This window comes from Apis mellifera, linkage group LG11 (genome assembly GCF_003254395.2).
Source record: "Apis mellifera strain DH4 linkage group LG11, Amel_HAv3.1, whole genome shotgun sequence".
Classification (NCBI taxonomy): Eukaryota; Metazoa; Arthropoda; class Insecta; order Hymenoptera; family Apidae; genus Apis; species Apis mellifera.
The window spans coordinates 14374265-14399810 of NC_037648.1; the positions used below are offsets into that span (position 1 = coordinate 14374265).

A 25546-nucleotide genomic window follows, 5' to 3' on the forward strand; every position below is an offset into this window, starting at 1 on the left:
GAGGCTCCACCAGTTGACGCATGTTATCTGCGCAAAAGCGGTAAACCATAAGCGATTCTATTCAATTTTGAATTATATGAATAATTATAATAAGTTAAGAATAAAATTAATTAATTGATTAATAAAATATAAGAGTATTGAATAAGATTATTTCTTATTAAAAAAAAGAATATTTTTATCGTATAATTTTATTCAGTACAGACAGTTTTTTTTTTTAAAGTTACACAATATATTACAATTTAATTATTTGATATTTTAAAATTTATACATTAAATAGTTAATTGATAATATTCGGGACGTAGTTTAAGATTAAGAGCAGCAGGAGCAACGGTACTGAGCCAACTGACTAACTTATTTTTACTAAAATAAAAAAAGTCAATTTATTGATTTCGATTTACAAAATAAATATTTTTATCCATTTACATATTTTACCTTTTGCTGGTTATTTGTAGAAGTTCATGAGACATACAAGGATGCAAATATAAAAAAGGTGTACCTAATATAGGATGTATTGCTTGAGATAAATCTTTGTACTTCAATTCTCTATCACAAACAAAGGATTGCGCTTCTTCCATTGATATTGAATTAATACCCGGAAAATCTGTAGAAATTAATTATATATAAACATAATTGTGTAAAAAAAAAATCATGAAAAATTATTTATATAAAAAATAACATTTGAAAGTTATTCAAATTAGATCATAAATAATTTTAGCAAATAAATTCATTTGAAAATACAAAATACTGAAAAATGCATGTATTGCCGCAAAACAGATTTCCTTTGTTTCTCGTATTTCTCTCCTTCAGTTACTCTGATCTCTTTGCCGACTTCTTAGCCTAGTTCGAGATACGCTACAATCGAAGGAACAATCAGCATTACGTCGCCTGTCATTTTCAACAGGCTGTACACATCAGATTAAGGTCTAGTGGTGATCAGAGGACGATTGTAATAGACATTTCATATTTTGTTGAATAGATTTTATAAAATTAACGACATTCACGAAATATTATTAAAAAATGAATCGCAAACTGTTAATCTCTTTCTCTTTCTAGAATCTTTCTAAGATATTTATATGATTCAAATGAATAGGATGCATTCACCTGATTTCCATCCATTAAAATAAAGCACTGGAACGCTATAACTCATCGACCATAGTACATGATGTTCCGTAATTAATGGTCTCTCGATGGGACAAGTGGCTTCGAATGGATCTTCTTTTTTCAACATAAAATTGAGATCGTTATTTTCCAATGCCGTATAATTATTTGAATTATTGTAAATGTATTGTTTCTGTCGGCGAACAACGTATACTTCACCTGGTATATTCTACAAATTATGTATAAATATTCGTATAAATTTTTAAAAAAATTCTTTACACCCTTACACTATATTTCTTGGAGATTTCAAAAATTAAAAAATAACAGCCACCTTATTACCTCGAAGATCCCATCCGTCAGATATATAATTCGACATTTGTACGAATTTTTCAGCATCTCCGAGAAATTCCTCCCATGTGATCGTACCTGGACCATCCATTATTCTCAGATCACTCCTAAACATTCATATCCTTTGTAATAAATGAAATCCATCGACATGTACAATTCACATAATAAAAAAATTAAAAATTTGATTAAAATATTAATTAATACCATGCATCATTACAGATATTCTTATGCATTACATACACATATGTATAATACATTACACACATAAATTATTTTGTATACAAAATATAATTATATATACATATGATATTTATATATTAATAAAAGATAAAAATAAAAAATAAATTAAGATTTTTAATTTTGTGAAAAACAAAAATTATTCAATAGAAGTTTTAAAATTAAAAATAAATTTCATTTTAAAACTCTCTCTCTCTCTCTCTCTCTCTCTCTATATATATATATATATATATATATATATATATATATTATAATTACTAAAAAAAAATCTCAAACTAATTCAATACATAAAACGAATAAAAATGTTTCATTATTACTTTCATTTTTTCTTAAAAAGAAAAACATTTTGAAATAAAAATATATAAAATGGATAAACTTGTAAACCTTTTTTTTATAAAAGTCAATAATATGTTAATTTCATGATAAAGTTGAGAAAGGGGAAGCTGTACACCCAAAGGAATGGCTTGTCTCTTTTCTGTCCGACCCCTCGACGCTCAGTCAATTGTCGGCTATTTTGCATCGGCAATGTTCGAGAATATTCGGTTATGTTCGGTTATTCCCGCTATAGTTACATGCGCCGATAGCGTGTATACTGTCGCTTGCACTATATATATATATATAGTACCTCACATGCAACGATCGGCATCCAATAGCACATAGAGTTGCAACCAGGAATGTAAAAATAATAGGTGCAATATCTTATCTATTTTTATATTACTAATTTATGCAAAATATTTTTGACAAACAATACATATTTTTTTTTATAAAAATATTTTATAATTCTTTTATATTAATGATAAAAAAAGAAAATCTTTTAATTTTAAAATAGATATATTTATTTTTTAATATTATTAAAAAATATTGCATGGAAAATTTTAGTTTTAAATATATTAAATTAATATAAGATATAAAAAAAGAAACTAATTAAAATAATAATAAAATTAGTAAAACTACAATTTATTGAATTGAGCCAAATGAAAATGAGAAAATATAAAATCTAAAGTAATAAAATAGATTAATAGGACCTAATTTATGTACGGTCCTGATGTGAAAAGCAAAGGTGCGTGCGCAGCTTTTATGACCCACAGACAAGACAAAGACGAATAGTTAGAATAAGAACGAAGGAGATGGTAGTGCTTTCGGTATTATGTATTTGTGTATGAGAACTGTGCGCATATCGTGTATGAAACACTCCAAACTTGTGCGTGTTTATATAAAAATAAGTTCACTTGTATCTAATACATGTGTGTAAAAGTGACACTGTGCTTCGTTCTCGTTCACTACCGGATAGGTAGGTGTGATAGAACAAGAAAAAAAGAGTAAAATAGAAACAATTGTCTATACAGAACGTGTGTTAAGTCGTAGACGTACGCATCAAAAGTTGTGGAATCGACGTGTCGTTAAAGTGAACTTGACGAGGTGAAATGCGAGTTTATCTGTCTGTCTGGCCGCAGCACTGGTACGACGTGTTCGTGACGTGTGACTGATAGAAAATACAGTAATGTCCGCTTAACTGTTGTACGCTTGGATCTGTATCACGGACAGTTATTTGGGATGGTAGGTGTTTTAAGAATTGTCGATTATTGTCTCTTTTGAATTTTTTTGATTCTTTAGAAAGCAAAATTTTAGTAATTATTATACGATGTATTATATATTTATATTTATTCATATAATTTAAATTTATTAAAATATAAATATAAGTGATGAAAATATAATATAAAATTTATTGAAAAATATTTTAAAAGTTTAATTAACAAATTATAAAGTGAACGATATAAAAATTTTATTTTTCTTAATTTGATTAAGAATCTTATTATAAGATAACGCTGATCACGAATCAAAGATAATACGAACATTGGCTTCGTAAAGCAATTTGAAAATTAGTAGGAAAAATCAACATTCAAGTGATAATTAAGTGGACATTATTGTAATTCTTCATTTTGATTATTTTCTTTCTTTCTTTTTTTTTTGTTTTTTTTTTTTTTTTTGTTTAAAACAAGTGTACATTTTCCTGATATTTCTTTAAAAAGTTAAAAATCTTTATGGCTACATTTAATTTTTTTTGTGTACACCGCATATTATTTTAGATATACTTTAAATATTTAAAAACAGATAAAGTAATAATAAGATAATATTAGGTTCTATTCTTTAACTTTACTTCTTTTATACAAGTGCGCTTCTTTCTACGGCCTCGATGTTAACAATCACCGCTCTACTTAGAGAGTACACTCACACATATCGGCGATACCTCGCCCTCTGCCGGCATTAAATTGTAATATTCTCTCAAGTTCTTCCTTTTCCCCGTCGAGCGGAACTAACGACGGTGTCGGACATTACTATCTGTGGAACGAAACTGTGGTTCTGTTTACACTGGAAAAATTGACAGTCTTCGAGGATGTACGCGAAGGGGAAGGGGTCCACGGTGCCCTCCGATTCTCAAGCAAGAGAAAAGTACGTATTATTTTGTATAATAATATATATATTTTTATGTTGAAAAAGATAGAACTTGTTAAAGAAAAAATTTGCCGATTGATCGACCAGTGACTCCATTTTTTTTCTTTATACCAAGCGTGCGTATAGGTATTAGTTAGTACGAAAGAGAATCGAATTTGTCAAATAATTTTAATTTATCGATTATAATATTCATGAACTTTATATTCATGAATTTTATTATGAAAATAAAAAAATTGTACCTAATATAAATTAAAATAGAAATATTTAATGCATATTTCCATAAAATTTCTTATAATTTATAAAGAAGCTAAAATTATAGTTGATTTAATTTTAATTTTAAAGAATCATTGTAAAATTTTGATTTTATAAAATTACTTTATATAAAACTTCATAAATCGTATTGTTTACCTGTTTAGTCTTGTTTATCTTTTACTTTCTCGTAAATTTGATTGAACTATATGCTATGACTCACTAGAGTTACTTGTCTGGCAAAGCATTGGACGCCATGTTTTTATCGTTTGCAACCAAGATGTATATAATTTATGCAAAATTAATATAATAACACTTTGCAAGATTGAATTGTTTTGTTTATATAATAAATATAGAAAATAAGATTTTTTTTATATTAACAATTTAACTTTTCTCTTTTTTTTGATCGAAATATTGTATTCATTGAATACACGAAATTAAATTTATTATACTTAAAAAATTTATTATACCTTATTTATTAAATATAATAATAAATATAAATAAAATAATAATATAATATAATAATATAATATAATATAATAAAATATAAATAATAATAAATATATTAAAACTTTTCTCTTAAATATATACATATTTGTATGTATATATTTCATTAAAATATTATAACATTATTGTAACATACGTAAATATTTTATTTAAAAATTTTTAAATATATATAAATTTATTGTATTTTTATAAATTTTGTAATTCAATTCAAATATTTAAAAAAATAAAATATTTACTATTTTATATCATTTTTTTAAAATATAAAATAAAATTTAAATTTAATTTTATATTTATTTGAGAATTATTTATGATATTTCAGGTTAGCCTTATATGTATATGAATATTTATTGCACGTTGGAGCACAGAAAGCAGCACAGACATTTTTATCAGAGGTAATTATTCAAAATTATTTTTAAAATTCAATGAAACCTGACAAAAATTATTATATATTGTTGCTATACTTATATTTTATTTTATTATATAGATACGATGGGAAAAAAATATCACTCTTGGCGAACCACCTGGATTTTTACATTCTTGGTGGTGGTAAGCATTATATAATGTTTTATATTTTATTAAAAAAAATAAAATAATCTTCTATATAAAAATATTAAATTCCTTCAGAAAGTTATAATTTGAATTAATAAATGAATAATCTATTTAATATATTTTAGTGTATTCTGGGATCTGTATTCAGCAGCACCGGAACGACGGGATTCCTGTGAACATAGCAGTGAAGCCAAAGCATTTCATGATTATGTTAGTATAGTAAATTTTGTAATTTAATAAAATTATACATTTATTATAAATATTTAAAAATTTACAATAAATTCTTTTTTTGTCATCAGGGTTTTGTAAACAGTGGTTATGGTGTTAATGGCATTGCTCATGTGAGTTACATTAATATTTATTAATATTTATTATATATTATTTAATTTTAGTGTTTATTTATTAATATTTTAACATGATTTAATTTCATATATTTCCAATTAATCTTAAAATTTAATAGCATATAAATAATAGATATTAATATTAGAATTTGCATGTAGAAATAATATTAAGTTGATATTCTTAATTATGAATTAAATATTTGACTGGTAGATAATTATCAAATGATTACAGAATGCTGGTCCAGCTCCTTCTCCTATAGGACAAATGCCTCCCAATGATGGAATGCCTGGTGGTCCAATGCCTCCTGCTTTCTTTCCAGTAAGTTTTTTTTGTAACTTTATAATATTAAACAATTTTATTTTATTTAATTTCATTTCAAATAAATAATTTATATTTGAAAATTTAAAAAGTATTTAACTTATTTATGTTTATTTGCATATGTTCATTTTATATATGTTCATTTATGTATGTGTGTTCATTTATACATATTTGTTAATGAACTATTATGTCTATGTTTTTCTTAAATATATGAGCAAAAAGATTTATATAAGTATCTATTTTTGATAACAGACGTTATCATTTATTAGCTACATTTTCTTATTAAAAAAAATTTATTAATGAACTTTCAATTTTTTTCATTATGATGTACATACATAATTAATGAATTATTGTTAAACATGCCTTTTATGTTTATGTGTGCGTATACACGTACATATATATATATATATTAAGAAGAGGAGAAATAAAAAAAAAATAAAAACATTTTTATCATACACAATTTATATATATGTAATAATATAATTTAAGAGATAAATTATAAAAAAAAATTACTAAATAATTAATTTTCTAATTTTAAAAACAAAAATATATATTAGTATATATATACTAGTAGTATAGTATAGTATATATATATTTTAATATAATTTTTTACAATTTTTATTATAAAGAAATTAGATATATTAACTGTATATAAACACATCACAAGTATTTATATGTATATACATAAATATATATAAATATCTGTTACCATTGTTATGCCTAGTTTCAATTTTCATGCATTATAATTATACACTTGATTCAAAGCTTTTAATATTTTCTTTGTGTATAAATAAAAAAGATATAAGAAATGAAAAATTTTTGAAAAGTTATAGATTGTTATTAATTGTTATTATTATTATATAATATATTTTTATTATAATCAATATATTAATTTATATTGATTGTTATATATACTATATTTAATTTAAATAATCTTTAACTAAATCATTAATAAATATAATAAATAATTAATATATGCAATAATAATATATAACATAACAAACATATAATACGTAATATATAATTACAATTTAGTATCTATAAGATCACAAATAAAGTTATATATAATTATTTAAATAATTTTGTACACATAACATATATTACTTATATGAAATCTCTTGTGCTTTATTCAATTCGTGTATAATCAAATATTATTAATACTGTTAATGTTTTTACGTATAATACTTGTATGTAATTTCATTCATCTAATTCCTATAAATGTACACAATGTCATTGAAACATACATTAGTTTTGAAACAAGTGTACATTTGGATAAAATTCTCATACCATGCTTGTCTATACTGTATCTATGTACTTATTTTCTCTCTGCTATGTATCTAACACTTGTATGTGCGTTCCTCTACCATTTTCACTTTCTGATCTCCTCTCTGCATAAAGCAGATTTCAAAAATATATCAGAAAAAATTTTGTATAAATATTAGAAAATAGTTTTAGTTCTAATAATTTTATTAGTAAGTTTATAATTAATAGTGTTATACCTTCTGCTGACTTCAATTTTGTACAAGAAATTTACAAATATTTTAAAATAATATATTGTTAAAAATATATTTTGAAATATATTTATAAAATATATTTATTTTTTTATTTTTTTAAATTAATATTTACAATATTTTTATTTTACTTTAATTTTAAATCTGAGTTCATTAAATGGAAGGTTGTATTTATTTTTAGAATAATAACTCAATATATAATTATTATATCTTTAAGCAATTTTTCTTTTATTTTCTTTTTTCTTTTTTCTTTTTTTTTTTTTTCTTTTTTTTGGAATTTTTAATACTTACATAACATTGTATAAAGTATTATATGTGAATGTCAGCTAAGGCCACACTTCTTAGGATTTCTAATATATTTAAAATAAAAGCCTGCTTAGATAGTAGTCTAGCATTCAATAAAAGCGGTCTACGAATTTAAACGACCGTATAAATTTATATTTATCAATATATATATATCAATATATGTATATACATATACATATATATCATGAAAGGAATATATTTAGGAATTAAAAGTATTATATTTTTAAAATAAATAGATATAATCATTTTACGAGAAAAATATATTCTCGTTGACCGCTTATAATTTTATTTACAATAAGTAGGTAAAAAAAAATTCTAGTCATGCATTCATTGCTTGTTTGAACATTTATTATCTATTAAGTCATCATTTTAAGGTATCAAAATATAAGTTCAGATAGAAATAACATAATTTCACTTTGAAACATTTGTATGTATTCTCAAGTAAAAAATATTTTTTTATTTTTTATTTTCTTATTAAAAATTTAATTTCAAAGTGAAGTCTCTATGCATTCAGTGCTAGATTTTATTTCGCGTACTAAGTCGTAATTACGAAATAATATTAATATGGATGAATTTACGTCAAAAACAATATTTATCATTATATTATATTTTCGTAATTATAACTTCTAGATTTTTAAGATGCTGACCAATATAGTATTAACACAATCATACCCAAGCCTTCTAGTCTAGCTGTTGCCTGGATCGCAGTGTTGCTACATGTCTGTCGTTTGCGTTGCTTGTTGCAGAACAACTCGACAATGCGACCATCTCCGCCCACACACCCCTCATCACAGCCATCCCCCCAGCACCCCCAGCCACCCCCGCCCCCACACTCGCAGATGATGTCCACTCAGGTAAGCCTCATTTGACACATACACTATCACTCATGGAGAATCATTCAATCCACTCTCATTACACCATATCATCATGTACCTATGACTGTTTGCTCGAAATTGCTTCTTTTCCTACCAAAATTATTTCTATTGTACAATTTTCAACCTATCATTCTTTTAAATATAGTACTATATAGAATACACAAATAGGATTTATAAAAGTGGACACATATAACTATATCGTTCAAAGCACAAATTTTCTAAATTTTTTTGCATAATAAATATGATAAATATATTAAATTGATTGAAACAACATTACATTTTTTAAATGTAAAAAAAAAAAAAAATAAAATATTTTGAATAAGGATAACAACAAAAATTTTAAGGTAAGAAAAAAGAATTTCTTAACATTGTATTGTATAAAAAAAATTAAATTATCATTTTTGTTTTTGATGAGCTTATTTTAAGATAAATGCACATTATGATTTTGATTTGTTTTGTTCTTTGTTATAATCCTTTATTGTTTGTAATCCTATTTGCACATTAATATAACACATATTTATAAAGTGCATTGTGATGAGTTTCCATCAAAATGCATTTATTATATGGCCTATTATGTGATCACTGCTTGTTGTGGCTGTCTGGTGTGTCAGTTTTGTGATATAAAATAGTTGTAATATATTTTGAAATTCTATTTATATAATTTTATTAGATTTACTTAATGTATGAATTTCTGACTTGTTACAGTTTATGGGTCCTCGATATCCTGCTGGACCAAGACCTGGTGTACGTATGCCACAAATGGGAAATGATTTTAATGGGGTAAGTATAACTATATTTTATTAATATAGTTATTAAATTACATTAAATTTCAATTCAAAATAATTATTAATATATTGTTATTTTTATTTAGCCTCCTGGACAACCAATGATGCCAAATAGTATGGATCCAACAAGGCAAGGTAAGGGCTCAATTATATGCTAGATTCATTGATTTTTTTTCTGGCATTGATAATAATTGCGAGAGGAGAATGGCATAGACGCATGCATACCAAAAACCACACAGCAATAAATAAATCAGTAATTATTAAAAGTGGATTGGATTGCTGTGATGTGGAGTGGATTGGTTTTTGAATTGTCTAGTTACATGCAGTGGTATAGTTTTCAAATCAAATTATTGTAATTAGCATATATTTATTTATGATTCTATGTAACAAAATATATAAATTTAATATATTAACATCAATTAAATTAAGTTAAAAATCTTAATAATAATTATAGTTAATCATTTATATATAAAATTTTTTATAATTATCGTAATTATTTAAAAAACTTTTTATTTCAAAAATAAATATATTTTTTTATTTATTATTTATAATTTTCTTTATTTTCTCATTTATAAAATACGAGATATAAAATATCATATGTACATATAAATAATATAATTCTATAATCATACAAATAATAATATTAAAAATAAAATTTAACATAAATTAGTAATAAAAATTTAAAATTAAAAAAGTAAACTTAAAAATCTTTGTATAAAATGAAATATATCGGTATATTTTATAATAATATATTTTCATAATATTAAAATAATCTATTTTTCCTTAATTTTATTCACTATGCGACCGCAAAGTAACTAGACCTTACCGCCATCAACCTGACCTTACCTACCTGCCGTACTAATATGTGCTCTTGTGTTCCTCAGGCGAAGCTGGAGAATTTGTAGGGTGGCAAGGTAGGAAGCAACCCAGCAACCAAATCACACTCACATGACTTAGTCAAGCCTAACTTTTATTTTTTCTCCTGCTCGTTTTAAAGTTTCTGTTCTCACTGTTTACAAATAATTGCACTAGCTTTGTTTCTTTGTGCAATATATGCTCATCCAATCTTGCACTCAATATATCAATTTAACATATTAAAAATATGTTTAACTTTGCTATGAGAACAGTTTTTATAAAAGATACTCGGATTATAAAAATTTTATATATATAAAATTAACATAAATATACATATATATATTTACGTTTTTAAAAGCGCAAAGACATAGATATTTTAACATATAACATAATTTTTCACTATACATAATGCAATAATCTTGTGGCTAACAAAATGTCTTTTGTCGTCATTATAAATCATTGTATAAGCATAAATTTAACATATACTAAGAATTGTAATATAATAACTTACTTTCATTTAAAATTATAGACTCATAAATTTAAAAAAAAAAAAAAAACAAATTTTATATGGCTTAAAAATATCATTTTTTGATTTATATGCACATTATTAATTATAAAATAATTTTATAGTATTAAATAATTTTTTTATATTTTAATTTTTTACATAAATATTGCTGTGATATTATATATCATTTGAATGATTGTCTTGTTTGTCATATATTTAATATATATTGCACTATTTTATCTTTTCATTGTTAAATTTTTAAAAGCTCAAATGTTTAAAAATTATTCAAAAGTAATGCTGTTCTTTATCCTTTGCATGAGCTTTGTTATTTTATTAATTTGTGTAGATGCAAATTATCAATTTAGCATGCCATCCACTCGCTTTACTATTACATACGACTTCGGCAAAGCATGATTCAAATTTTTTAATTATAAAAAAAGAAGACGAAAGAATAAAAAAAATAAAAGTAATTTTTATCATATTAAAATATTTTCATTTACATGATTTGCCGTTAGTCCAAAAAATCACAATTAGCATTTAGTATTAACATAAAACTAGAACAGTATTAATATTTGTGTCTTTAAAAAAATGCATCAAAAATTGTTTTTATTACTAGCTCCTCCAGGCATGAATCCTATGAATCCAAGAATGAATCCTCCACGAGGACCAGGAATGGGTCCAATGGGACCAGGAAGTTACGGACCTGGAATGAGAGGGCCACCTCCTAATAGTAGTTTAGGTCCAGGAGGTCCTGGAGGTCCTGGTATGCCACCAATGAGTATGGCTGGACCAGGTGGTAGACAACAGTGGCAACCTAATACATCTACGGTATGATATTATTTGTTCATATTAAAAAAGTTTGTTGATGTTTTTTCTTAATTTTTTGAAATTATGAAATATAATTTTTTTTTTTTTTTTTTTGTATTACAGCCGATGAATTATTCGTCATCATCACCGGGTAATTATGGAGGACCACCTGGTTCAACAGGTCCTCCCGGTCCAGGTACACCAATTATGCCCAGCCCACAAGATAGTAGTAATAGCGGTGGTGAAAATATGTACACCATGATGAAACCTGTACCTGGAGGAAATATGCCTGGAGTAAGTAATTTTTATATCATTTTGATTTGTTGTGAAATAATTAATAATTATTTTATTATAAAATAAATATCTTGCTCATTTTTTATATATTTATCTACTAATGAAATATATAAAAATATAATAATATATTTATTTTATCAGGATTTTCCAATGAGTGGTGGACCAGAAGGTGGTCCAATGGGTCCTATGGGTCCAAATACAATGGGTCCTGTTCTAAATGGTGACGGCCTTGATGGAATGAAAAATAGTCCAGCTAATGGTGGCCCTGGAACACCACGAGAAGATAGTGGAAGTGGAATGGGTGACTATAATCTGGGTGGTTTTGGAGGTCCTGGAGAAAATGTAAGTATTAGGAAACGTTTTTCGTAACGACTCTTTATGACAGTCACTCGACGTGTTAGTATGGACTAATATGTTATCATTTATATAATATATTTATTTTGCATAATTTTATTTATATTATTTCTTAAATTATAATAAATAATATTTTGGTGAAATAATAATAAATAATAATAAATTAAAATTAAAATCAATTAAAAACAATATTGATTCAATATTGAGATTTTTAATTTTACATATAAGTCCATATTATAACTGATTTTTCTCCTAATTATTCAGCAATTAACAGATTCAGATGCTTTGATCAATGCGTCAATTAGTTAATTATTCTCTTAAAATAATTTGGGTCTTATTATATTTAGAGGGTTTATCCTAAAGCTTATTCCAATCATCTGGTAAATGCTTAATCTAAAAAAAATATCAACATTTGACAAAAATTCGAAGCCCTTATTTAATCATTTAGGCTTTTTGGGATATTTAATTTATATTACCTTGCATCTAATGTTACAAGTGTTTGGCTCAGATTGTGTCTAACTATTATCATACTAACAGTATGCCTAATGATGAAAACATAAAATGGGTATAAAAGTCATGAAGCATTTAAAAAATTTATCTCTTTATAAAAATTATAAATAATTTATAAATAAATTATATTAATTTATTTATGAATAAAATTAAAAGGTATAAAATCAATGCCTTCTACGATAAAATGTTTCAAGAAATTTTTTACCCATTTTATATATCTACAGAAGAATATGAATCAACTTTCATAATATAATATAAAAGGTATTCCATAAGGTGTATCGTATATAGTAACAAAGATTTTCAAATCAACATGATTTTTAATTTATATAATTTATAACATTTGTATATTAAATGAATATAATTTTAATAATTTTCTTTTTAATCGTAAAATATAATAACAGATATAAATTTAATTTTCACAAGAAATTACATAATTGATAATTTATTGATTTGATTAAATATATAAATATAATATTCTTCATATAATTTTTATTAAAAAAATACAAGAAAATTCATAAATATAATTTATATACATAAATAGTAATACATTTTCATAGTGATTATATAAAAAGTCGCGCAATATTATTAGCGTGATATATTTACATACGTAGTCGTTTCAAAATTTCCTCTTGTAATCCATATAGTTAAATATTTTCAATTATTTGAAATTTAGAATTCTTTTGAATCCACATGATCGTGTCTTTTTCAAGTATGATACGCCTTACGGGAAATCGCATAATGTACAATCGTATAGTACAAAATAATCGATTTATTTAACGAAACGCGTACAAGCGGTATTCTTTTTTAATCTTACGTTATTATTTCGGATTGTGTGAGTAGGATTCTGAATTAAAAGAATAATCAGTAATCTCGCACGTGCGCCTTCTGTATTCCCGACAGTTTTTTTAAAAAATCAAGTCACCTTGGATCCAGCCCCGAGTTCGTAGATGCTGTAGATTTCCCGGTTAATCACGCAATGTGGAAAAGGATCATACACAAACCCTGAGTTTTATGTGCACGTGCAATCGTCACGTGGTCCGCGGTTCGTAACGGTTTCGTCAATGGCTCAAGCACGATTATTCATTCGTGGCAAGATATAGAACGAAAAGAAAACGAAAAGGAAAAAAATATACATTCGTGTCGACGCATTTCGATTTGCGTCCGTTAATTAATCGCTCCTAATTAGTTAGGTTAGCATTTAAGTGCTCATTACGCTATTATTACGAAACTATATTTGAATCATTTATAACATGCGCGCGCGCAAAATATACTATATGAATATTTAAAAGTATATATATATATTATATATATATATGCTTTTCTTGCTAAATACTCACAAGGTTGCAGACTAAAATTTTATTATTCTTTTTCTCTATATTTTTTTTATATTTTATTTTATTTTATTTTTTATTTTTAAATAAGATTATTTCTATATACACTCTATTATCGACAAGGCGATATCTTTTTTATCGACTTGTGTCAACCTCAACATTTATTTATATTTATTTGAACATTAGCTTGTAAGTAAAGGTGCCTGAAAAACACGAACTACTGTGATTATCAATCGCATAATTGTTAATCGATTTCTATATAATTCTTTTTTCTATATAATTCTTATTTTTCTTCTTTATAATTATTATTATTATTATTATTTTTTTTAATTCTTTAATTCTTTTTATCTATTATCTTTTTTTTCATTTTTAATTGCACCGCTAGCTCATCGCTAGCTGACTGGCTTATTTTTCATCCCATTATAGAGTTAGGATTCGAATCAGTATTAAGTTAAAAAGAAAAAACAATATATACTATATTGAGTTCGTAACAGGTAAGGTGTGATAATTCTTGAAAAAAAAAAAAAAAAAAAAAAAAAGAATTTTGCGAGATTTTGCAAATTTTTACTTTTGATCAAATAATTTTTAAATGTTCGAACTAAGTTTCGAGTTTTTAGTACGAATTTTATTTATTTAAATATTCTTTATTAAATTCAAATTTCGAATGAATTATTGAAACTCTGTAATGAGGTGATTAAATTAGCCGAAATCAGATCGAGTCCCTCCACTGTTTGCTCAGAATTCACTTTATCGATAGAAAAGCAAGTTTGCGCACCATCTATTCGCAGCCATTAACATCGCAATACTTCGCACAAGTATACATAACTAATTAAAATTAACGGATCGTTTCCGCTAGTGCCTTGTTTGAAAAAAAAAAATATATAAGTAATCATCATATATTTGAATGCAAAATACCGATATCTTGAATATAATAATGCATACAAATCTAGTCATGCAATTTTATGATCGAATATATCGTTTTAAAAAATGATGATTTTTTATTATCGACTTAGATTTCACATATATTTTAACTTTGCGCTGTATATATATATATATGTATATATATATATATATTTTTTTTTCTATTATTCGTTTCAATTCATAATATTTCTTAAACATCAAATATTCAAATAATTACAAATTAGTTCCTACTAAGAAGAAATTAATTCGAATCGATATCGAAAAAATTTTATCGATAATAAATTCTTTATTCTTCTTAATGAAAACTTAATGTATCGAATATTCTATTTTGAACTATATTATGCTGCATCGGCGAGTATTGCGAAGAAAATGGCGTTGCGATTAACTTAAAATAAAAGTACTTGGGCAAAAAACGTATAAAGAAAAAAAATGTTATATATATAACGTATGCGTAGCAATAAACGATATATATATAACGTAATTATTTTTGTATGGAATAAGAGTCATAGACGGTGTAAGTACTGAACCTACTGTGAATGAGTGTGACAAAGATACAAGGAAAGAGAAAGAAATATACGGGCCGATAATGGAGAAAACACATATATCGAGCGAACCTCCCGGAATCCATCCGTCCGTAATGGTTATAGGTCAGTACCGGACTATGTTGTGCTGCTGTTAGTTATGTGTTTAAATTAACTTAAATTATAACAAGAAGAAAGGTATTGATCGAATTATGTAAAACAATATAAAAGAAGAGAGAAAGAGAGAGAGCGAGAGAGAGGGAGAGAGAGGGAGGGAGAGAGAGAGAGCGCCAATTGCTGCAAGTGCATGCTCTGAGAGCATCGGCAAGATCGACTATGTTCTCGAGGACGATTAAATAGTTTTTTTTTTTTTTTTTTTTTTTCTCTACATATTATTATTGTGACTTCTCGAGAGAGAGAGAGTTTAATTTTTATTAGCATTATATATTACATCTAACCATTATACTCTTATTATTATTACTTTTAGTTTTATGTATATTTTCTCTTTTATATATACATATATATATTTTATACATACATATATATATATATATATGTATATGTATATAATTAGAAATACGATATTTTTAATATTTATGATATTATATTTTTAAGAAAGAAAAATGTGACGATAAGAAATAATATCGATAAGAATGAGATATATATACTTATATATATATATATACACACACTTATGAGATATATATACTTTGTTTTTTCAAATAACACGAAATTGTGTAGTTATATATACTCGATGGAAGGAAAGACTTTTAAAGTTCTTATCTTAGACATGAAACAGTCGGTAAACACTAGTCGTATTTACATGCTTGTGCATATTATTTTTTGCAATTTATTTTCTCGGATTCAAAGTCAAAAGAGTCGAAAAAGTTAGGGACTTTTGTAGTGAAGAAGACTGTTTTATTATTTTAACTTCCGATATTTTTTTATAAAAAATATCGTCGTTGAGATATGACTGCTGCTTGCCGTTGTTCCGGGGTATTCACCGTGCCAATGATGTGCGTACTTTTAATTGGGGAAAAAAAAAGGAAGCACACACACATATATACATATATACAACGAAAGATAGCCGCTTGTAAACTTTAATTACACGTCTAATTGGTGCGTCGAATTTTTCGGTGTATGAAGAAATGTTCATTTTAGTCTGTTGTTCATAGAGACGAAAAACGTTGATGGATAGTATACGCGCGGTGAAGAATATTCGAAGTTCGTTTATTACGACGAGTATAAGCCAAAATAAAAAAATAAACGTGGAATTGTTAACGATGATAAGAACAGTAGTAGCCTTTTCGTTTGTTTGTAACACGACTTGTCGTCGTGCGCTATTTAAAAAGTTTCGAGAGAATTTCGATAGAGCGTGCTTCGATCGAATATGTGCATATGTATAATATATGAATATATATACATATATATATATATATGTGACGCGAAGCGCATCATGATATAATACTTTTCAAAGAATTACGTCGATTTACTTTTAATACAGCCCCACGTTGTAAGCCACATAAATGAATGGCAATGAACATTACATTTATTAATATATGCCTAAAGCAGGGGAGATCGAGACAATAAATGTAAACCTGTTACACTGAGAATACTGCGTTTTTCTTTTTTATTTGCGTTCAAATCCGCAGGGTGCTGGCTACTAGAATATTTATATATGACTATCTGTTTTCATATATTCACACTTTATTTTTCTTTTTTTCTTACCGCGACCAAATTGATTTTAATCTTTGTCTGAGATATATTGGTAATCACATGTCACTTGTGTTTCACATTGCATTGTTACCGATCGAGCGAATATTTTTCGCTTGATCGCTTATCGTTATATCCTTGATGTCTTCACATTAGTCGAACTTCACAGCAAGCTCTATAAGCGCTATATTCATTCTATACAATTTTTTAGTTATTTTTACATGTTTCTTTTATCCTTTTTTTTTCTTTTTTTTTCTTTTTTCTTTTTTCTTTTTTTTTTTTTTCCAATCATAATCTGTGCGGTATTTGTTCTAACATACACGATCAAAAAAAAAAAACGTTAACATTCGTTGCTTTCACAGCAAATATATGTGCAATTGAAATATCTGTTTTTAACGTTGCTTCAACATGATCTACATACGTTATACAAGTTTGCCACTAATATTAACATTGACAACACTTGCTTGAGTAATTAGAAACAAATAAACTGAGAAACTAACATATGGAGCACATATATATATATATATATATATTGTATATTTATATAAATCACGATTTCGTTGCAATTTCGATCAATTTCTTCTCAGGTATCTAATAATTATGAAACGAAACATAGCAAAAGAATGCTTGTATATTGTGGAACACAATGTTTGTGATATACTTTTTTTTTTTTTTTAACAATTTTAATGAAAATGACAAATATTCGATATTCTTTTTTTCTTCTTTTTCTCTGTCCGACTTTTAGTATCTTTCCATTGAACAGAAATCGTTGTCAAGGTATATACAAAAAACAGTGAAATCTGATAGCTGTATATAGTACTAGCCTGTACTGACCTGTAGCACATGGATGCGTGAGCGCAAAGCGATTGGTGGATTGCGAGATCGTATCGAGAAACGATTCAAATGATTTTAAAAAAAAAAAAGAAAAAAAAACTTTGAATAATTAGAGTGAAAAAAAAAAAAAAAAATTATTTTAAGAACCCGTGAGGAATGACACGTCGAGTTTCTTTGATACAAATTTTTCTTAATCTTTAACGAAGAATTTTTCATTGTTGGTTTTCCCGGTGAGGTGTGCGTGAGTGGGGGGCAGGCGGCGCACACTAAATGCGCAAAATTTTTGTTTATGTCCATTTTTTTTTTATTTTTTTATTTATTTATTTTACTTGTTTATTTGTTTATTTTATTTTATTTTATTTTTTTTTTTTTGTTTTTGTTCTGCTTTTTTTTGCTCGATACGGGCTTTTTACATAACGTCCATGTGTTGTGGGTCAGAGCGCCCTGGAGATGTGGAACCACAATTCTCTCTTCTTCACTCGCGGTTTCCAACCAAATCAACCAAGTTTCTTCCTAGTTCTTTCATATATGTATCCTCTCTTTAAGTTTTGCGTTTCACAAGCCCAGCCCCTTCACGACGCACCGTCACCGCGCTGCGTAATCACTTTGCGCAGTATATCAGCGTTTTTTCTCCGAGAGTTTACTTGGGATCAGCGAACTGCGATATGTTTTTTCCTCATCGCATAAATTTTTATTTTTTGTTTATTTATTTATTTTTTGTAATATCCTTAACGTTATTAAATTAAATTTTTTCAAACGCTTGAATAATGAACTTGATTAAATAAATTATATTCCATTTTTTCGTATTAAGAATCTAGAAAAAAATTATCAAATGTTATTATTATTATTACGTCGTTATATTCATATTTTCAAAGAATACTTAAAAAAAAAAAAAAAATGAAAGGTTTAAATATTTTATTTTATATGTAAAAAGAAAATTTTCTCAGTTCGCTGATTCAAACGCTGAAACGAAAATCCAAAACAAAATGGGCAAGGTATCGCCTAATGGTGAACTTGCCTATCCTCTTACGTGTAACCGCAACGCCTGGTGTTGGTTGATTCGCAGGATCAGACTGAGTCAGCGGCCATACTCAAGATCAAGGAGAGCATGCAGGAAGAGGCGAAGAGGTTTGAAAAGGATTCAGATCATCCTGATTATTACATACAATAACTTTTCACGAGTCGTTGGGCCCCGAGACCAAACTAATGTTTTAAGAAAAACAGATCACAAAAATCAATTCCTCCCTTTCTCTCTCTTTCTCTCTTTCTCTTTCTCTCTTTCTCTCCCGTCTCCTTAAATCCGAAAAGTCTCCTCCTCACTGCACTTGTATTTCTTGTAATCTCATTCCTAACCTCATTAATCCATCCTCTTTCAACTTCGAATCATTAAACAGTATGTGCAGAGATAGAGGGAAATTTTTTTTTTTCAAAGTGCAAGGAAAGAGAAGAAGGTTAAGCTCCTTAAAAAAAGAAAAAAATAATGCACAAGAATAATGTAGAAATTGAAGAAGTTTTTACTCCCTTGCGAAGTGATGGGGTTATGGCGTCCCATGATTTCTTCATCCTCTTCGGGTAACGAAAAGGACATAACCGTTTTAAAGTAAGAATTATCGAATTTTCAAAAAACACTTTCGCAAAAAAAAAAAAAAAATCTTTCGTAATTTTGCGTTGACGTACATTCTTATAAACAATATACACGTATACACGATCATCTCGAATCGTCGTCGAACGATGATATTTGCTTTGCAAATGGACTCGAAATATTTCCTTCGAGTGACATCTGGTATCGCTTAAAGGAAATAATCAAGATTTTAATATGTAGAAAAAGATGTTATAGTTAAAAAAGAAAAAAAAAATTGTGCATAAATTTGATATGATATATAAGTATTATTTATATATATATATATATATATATACATACATACATATATATATATATAAAAATTACGTTTAAATTTTTATTTCAAATTTGTAATCGTAAATATTTTTTATTTTAAATAATTAATCATTTATTATTATTATTATTATTATTATTATTATTAATAATTAATCATTTAAAATATTTGAGAATTTGATATTATATCGAAGAATTCGCGCGAAGAATGCTCATTGTTGTAAATACATGCTAACCTGTCATATTTCTTTTTACCATTGAACGATAATTATCCTTGTATACTCTTATATACCTCTCGTCTTCTACTCTCTTGGAAATCTTGATTTTCTTCTCTAGAATAAAAGACAAAATAAAGTAATAAAACAAATGCTTTCTTATTTTGCACTAAATTAAAAAGAAAATTTTATATTATTTTTGTACACTTTGGAAAACAATTTAAATAATATATATATATATATATATATATATAATGTTTTTGTAAATGAGAGTAGCAGTCGTATTTCTTCCTTTTCTGTCTACCTTCTTTTGTGAATCATTCGATTTTAAAATATCTCCATAGATCGTATACTCGCGTAACGTTTCATCGGTTTCCCTCAATCGTCCTTCAATCGTGCACAGCGAATAGTTTCAAATGTATATGTAAAATTAATAAAAAAAAAAAAATAAAAATAAAAAAATAATAACTGTGATAAGACAATGAAAATATAATATACTTCCAATAATACGGTAAATTTATTATTTTAAGAAAAGAGCAATAATCAATTGTAATACACAGATTCAATGTACACTCGAAAGAACATCGCTTTTGTCCATGTATATGTATTACTTAGTATATATACAGAAAACAATTTTATCAAATGAAACGAAACGTGCTCTATTGATTCCAAATAATGTTAATAAAAATATGGATTTTACGTATCGACGAAATAAGATTTTCGATGTTTCCATTAAAACGATCGAAACTTTTCGCATGCGCCTTTCATGAAATGATTTTCGAAACGAGATCGATCGATTTGTAAATAATAATTTCAGTATTATATTTTAAAAATAAAATTTATTATTTCGAAATTGAATCTTTCTTCCTTTTTCTTTTCGAAAATTTCAGCATCGTGTGCTTTGAAGGAATCAAGGAAATATATGTATGTATATATATCGAAAATATTTATATATATCTTTCACGGATAATTAATAAATTTTCATTTTTTTCAAATCACGAATTATTTCGATCGCGCGAAATCGATCGGTCTTGCGCAAGATTGTACGTCAGCGCAGTGATTTGCGAGCATTGGTAATATAATAGCTGTACTTGTCATTGTGGCATCATTCTACAGTCAATCTGTCGGCTATTCCTTCCGAGAAAAAAGCATCAATATCTTCCATGAAGTTATGATACATATACCCGAGAAGATCCACAGAGAACGCAACGCCTACATATGTGCTTTTTTCTGTCAATACAAAGAATGCAATTTTAAAGGGGTCCCGATAGATGCCGGTGTTAGAGTGGTCAATGGTATCGATATTATCGTGTGGGACAAGACAAAGAAAAAGTGGGTTCTTAATTTATTTACAAGAGGGAGTAAGGAACGAGGTATATTACGTATATCAATCGTTCAATGTTGTGTATAGTGCATAGTGGAAAAATATAACGAGAACACGTGATATCACGTCGAATAATAAAAAAAGTAAATCGAAATAATATTGCATTGATTCGATCGATCGATAACGTTGTTCACTTCGGTACATTTGCGTTTAAAAAGGACTTCACGGGCATTGTTAATATTCAAGACGTTGCAATCTCGATTGTGTTGTATACAGTGGATCAGTTTTTATTTAACTGGAGAAGCGCACAGTACTACTGAAAGGCTGCAATAAAAAAATTATTTCGAGAAAAAGAAAAAAAATATCGGACACTTGGTTACTAGGGAATTCGCGAGAGTTCACTTTTATTATTATTATTTGTGTCCGAAGGAAGGGAACCTGACGAGACGGTTCTTAAGAACATATTATTATTATTATTATTATTATTATATCTCCCCCTAGGATTTAATCCGCTGTGGTGGGAATCCGGCCAGTGTGCGTTGATAGTACACATTAAACGAATTTTCATTCGAGACGATCGTCATTTATCGATTAAAGATAAAAAGACAAGTTTATGCATAACTGCCAGTGTTAAAAGAATCTTTTTTCTCTTTTTATCCCTATACATTCGATTTCTTTGTTCGAAATTTTTTTCAATATTTCGCAAATAATCGTGTTATCCTCAAATTGAATTGAAACGAAAGGTTAATCATTTAACGTATAAAGGAGTTCATTTTTTGGTCGCGTACAGTTGGTATCAAGTATGTGTTTTTTAAGAAGCAGTGCACGCGGATACGGTTTTTCTGCGTTAAAGCGACTAATTACACAACGGATAAATATAAATGTAATTAAATAACAAGTTGAAACGAGATTATTACCTTGTTGTTTGAAATCTGATTCTTCTTGTCCGATGAAATAATTCTGATCGTTGTAGAATCATGATAAAATGCGAACATACCTCGTCCAAAAGATAATGAAAATTCATTAATCTATGTAAGTTTTACATTTATTTTTCTGATTAGTGCCTCGGATCTGGGAATGGCGGCGTGTATATATACACACTTGTGTATACTATTTCGGCGCAATTAAATGTAAATGTATAAGTTGTATAAAATGTCGAGTGCAATTCGGATTAAAAATAACCTATACAGTAGAATTACGGTATTCCTGCTAATTATGTGAAACGTCAAAAAAAATGTTAACGTCCATTTTTTATCGTTAAGAAATTTTTAAATTCAGGTAAATTTCTTATGTTTATTTATTATACCTTGATGAAGAAATTTCAGAATAATAATTATTAATGATGAGATATCGTAATATCTTTACCCGAATTTAAAGATTAATAATGCGTTCAAATATGAATATTTAAATTATATTAAGAAGATTTCACGTTTATTTACAATGTATATTTAATTTTTTTCTAGGAATCATGTGTTCGCGAAAATTTACACGCTCTTTGATTTTTTTTTCTTTTTTTTTTTTTTCTCTTATTTCGTTCGAAGTTCAAAATGATTTCATCCAACAAAATGGTAACATTTTTTTCTATGAAGTAGATAAGTATTTCGATTAAAGAAGATGTAAAAAGAATGTAGAAGGAATATTGCGTTAAGAATAGACCAAAAACTTTTAGACGAAAGCAGTACATAGTTTGTATTTGATCGTCTTTTAGCGCATAATTGATTGTAAACAGATTACGAATTTAATCGATATACTGAGGATAAGGATAAGATATTTGTATATTGTTTAAAAAAAACGTATAGAGTTTATAACTCTTGTGATTAGGGAGGAAGTATGAAGAAAAAAAAAAAAGAAAGGGAATGGTATCTCGCGCGTACCTCGTATTATATGATTTCGTAAGATAATTAGAAATTCGTAAAAAAAAAAAAAAAAAAATATTAGATTGGCAGGAAAACAGTGGTCGAGAAATTTTTAAATTGATATATCGAAACGAAAAAAAAAAAAAAATATGGAGAATATCCTAGTCGTGATAAAAAGAAAAGGATCGATCGTGTGTAAATTATAAAAGGGAAAAATTAGGTTATATAAAAGAAACGAATTAAAGCCGCCATTATCCCCACTCCCCTTAATGAATATTGCATTAAGAAATAAAAAAAGCTTAAATTTCGTTCTATAATTATTTACCTATATGACGATTGTAACACTGACACAGGTTGTACATCTTGCGGCTGACCTCAAGTATTCTTTAAATTCACGCATAATTATCGACATAATTATAGATACCTATTATGAATAGCATTCAAGTAGTAAGTAATACCAATAAAATAATGGAATAAATGTCTATCCTACTAAATTCTTGTTGAAATTTATTTTTCGTATCATAAATACCTCCCGCCTCTATTAGGTTATATTGTTATCTATGCACTAGCATAGAAGAAGATGTCGCTCATGCTGATGTTATTCGCTCGATTCAAGATTCAAGAATGTTTGTCGCTTCTTTTATTTATGGGTAAGTTATTTGTTATACATTTAATTATATTTCTATCTGTGACATAATATTATAGAATATATTAGATAGATATTATAGAATATACATATATATATATGATATATACGTATAATATACATATTAAATAATATCGTATATTAATCATTTTTAAGAAGATAAATATCTATTTACAACATTGTAATTGCACATAATTAAAATAAAATACGAAAAAATAATAGTAAAATTTATTATTACTATTAAATTATTTTATTATGCTGTCGATTAATTTCCATCATTCTTTAAAGGTTAAATATGATGTCCAGATGATGCAATAAAAAATTTTCTTTTAGACTACCAATTAATTATGTATTCCTTTCTGGAGCTGATATAAATATTAGATCATTGTTGGCAATTTTTCAAAACGTATCAAAAATATTATTTATATTACATACATACATCATGAATCAATGACCTGCAACGCTTTCAACGGTAAATCTGACGTTCACTGATATCATAAGAACATTTAAATTTAAATTTAATTTTTTCAAATGCATAATCTACATATTATAAAGTATCATTAAGAACATCTAAATGTTTCATAGAAAATTCATTTTTATTTTTCATTATTGCTAAATTTAAATAATGTAGACTTAATTTACAGATCGAAAAGGATAATTATTTTATACTTAACATTTATTTATAAATATAATTATAATTTTTTCACGATTATAATGGATTAATCTCAGAAAAATGAAGAATATAGTTCATGCGCGTAACTCTAATGTGTAGATCGATAGGTTGTCGTTCCACATTCTTCTTTGTACTTACCATGGATGCTCAATGAGTTGATGACCTTGACCAACTACTACGAAGACGTACATTTCCGGAAATGTGCTGATCTCACTTCAAATCTTTCTCCGACATGATAAATTGTACGCAATATCTCTCACAGAGGAAATATCGATGAAAATTTGTTAATTTCATTAGAAATATAGATATATTGATAAATATGCAGAAAAAATAATAATATGAAATGTAATATTGTTTAAAAATATTCAATTTTAAAAAAAAAAATCTGCTTAAAGATTAATTAAACTTCTCTAAAAATGATAATTATTGGATACGGAAATGGGCGATTCGTTGATCTAAATAAAAGGATATACTACATTGTTTGTGTCTTCGTCTCATATAATCACTTCCCGCTATCTTTCTTCTTCTAGTGTGGAATTCGTTCCGAATGCGCATGTGCACAAGATTAATGCGGCGCGCCAAATATTGATATTCATTGTCATGTACATCTTTAAAATTTTATCCCTATTTTGTATAATTTATGATGAGCAGAAATTGAATCTGAATTTATTAAGTAACTTAAAACTTAATATAAAATATGGTAATTCATTTAAT

At 26.6% G+C, this 25546-nt stretch overlaps 2 protein-coding genes and 1 long non-coding RNA gene across 16 annotated transcripts; 2 read left to right on the forward strand and 1 right to left on the reverse strand.

Annotated features, from left to right (window-relative positions):
- Positions 1–183: 183 nt before the first annotated feature.
- On the reverse strand, positions 184–4655 carry LOC726781 (ubiquitin-like-conjugating enzyme ATG10). Of its 9 annotated transcripts, none has more exons than XM_016915007.2 (6): positions 3055–3209; positions 1430–1553; positions 1318–1327; positions 1102–1212; positions 433–601; positions 187–360 (listed from the first exon to the last, which is right to left on the reverse strand). In XM_016915007.2, the coding sequence occupies exons 2-6, from the start codon at positions 1535–1537 to the stop codon at positions 270–272; spliced, it is 489 nt and encodes a 162-aa protein (XP_016770496.1). In that variant the 5' UTR covers positions 1538–1553; positions 3055–3209; the 3' UTR covers positions 187–269. The 9 variants fall into 9 exon arrangements, with proteins under 9 accessions (XP_006566634.1, XP_006566633.1, XP_016770494.1 ...); XM_006566579.3 differs by lacking the exon at positions 3055–3209 and adding an exon at positions 3842–3974 and having other exon boundaries at positions 188–360; positions 1102–1215; positions 1438–1553; XM_006566578.3 differs by having other exon boundaries at positions 188–360; positions 1102–1215.
- On the forward strand, positions 636–1222 carry LOC113219129. The gene is made up of 2 exons (XR_003305779.1): positions 636–946; positions 1054–1222. It is a non-coding gene; the product is annotated as an uncharacterized LOC113219129 (long non-coding RNA).
- Positions 2748–23810, forward strand: LOC551073 (single-stranded DNA-binding protein 3). 6 transcript variants are annotated; one of them, XM_016915004.2, is made up of 15 exons: positions 2748–3142; positions 3972–4134; positions 5213–5285; positions 5378–5439; positions 5568–5652; positions 5742–5783; positions 6016–6102; positions 8666–8773; positions 9500–9574; positions 9666–9714; positions 10464–10493; positions 11556–11767; positions 11870–12040; positions 12182–12382; positions 19291–23810. In XM_016915004.2, exons 2-15 carry the CDS (start codon positions 4079–4081, stop codon positions 19393–19395), a joined length of 1356 nt encoding a protein of 451 aa, XP_016770493.1. In that variant the 5' UTR covers positions 2748–3142; positions 3972–4078; the 3' UTR covers positions 19396–23810. The 6 variants fall into 6 exon arrangements, with proteins under 6 accessions (XP_016770493.1, XP_016770492.1, XP_006566628.1 ...); XM_016915003.2 differs by having other exon boundaries at positions 3105–3240; positions 19291–23589; XM_006566565.3 differs by lacking the exons at positions 2748–3142; positions 19291–23810 and adding an exon at positions 13805–15125 and having other exon boundaries at positions 3991–4134.
- The last annotated feature ends 1736 nt before the right edge of the window (positions 23811–25546 follow it).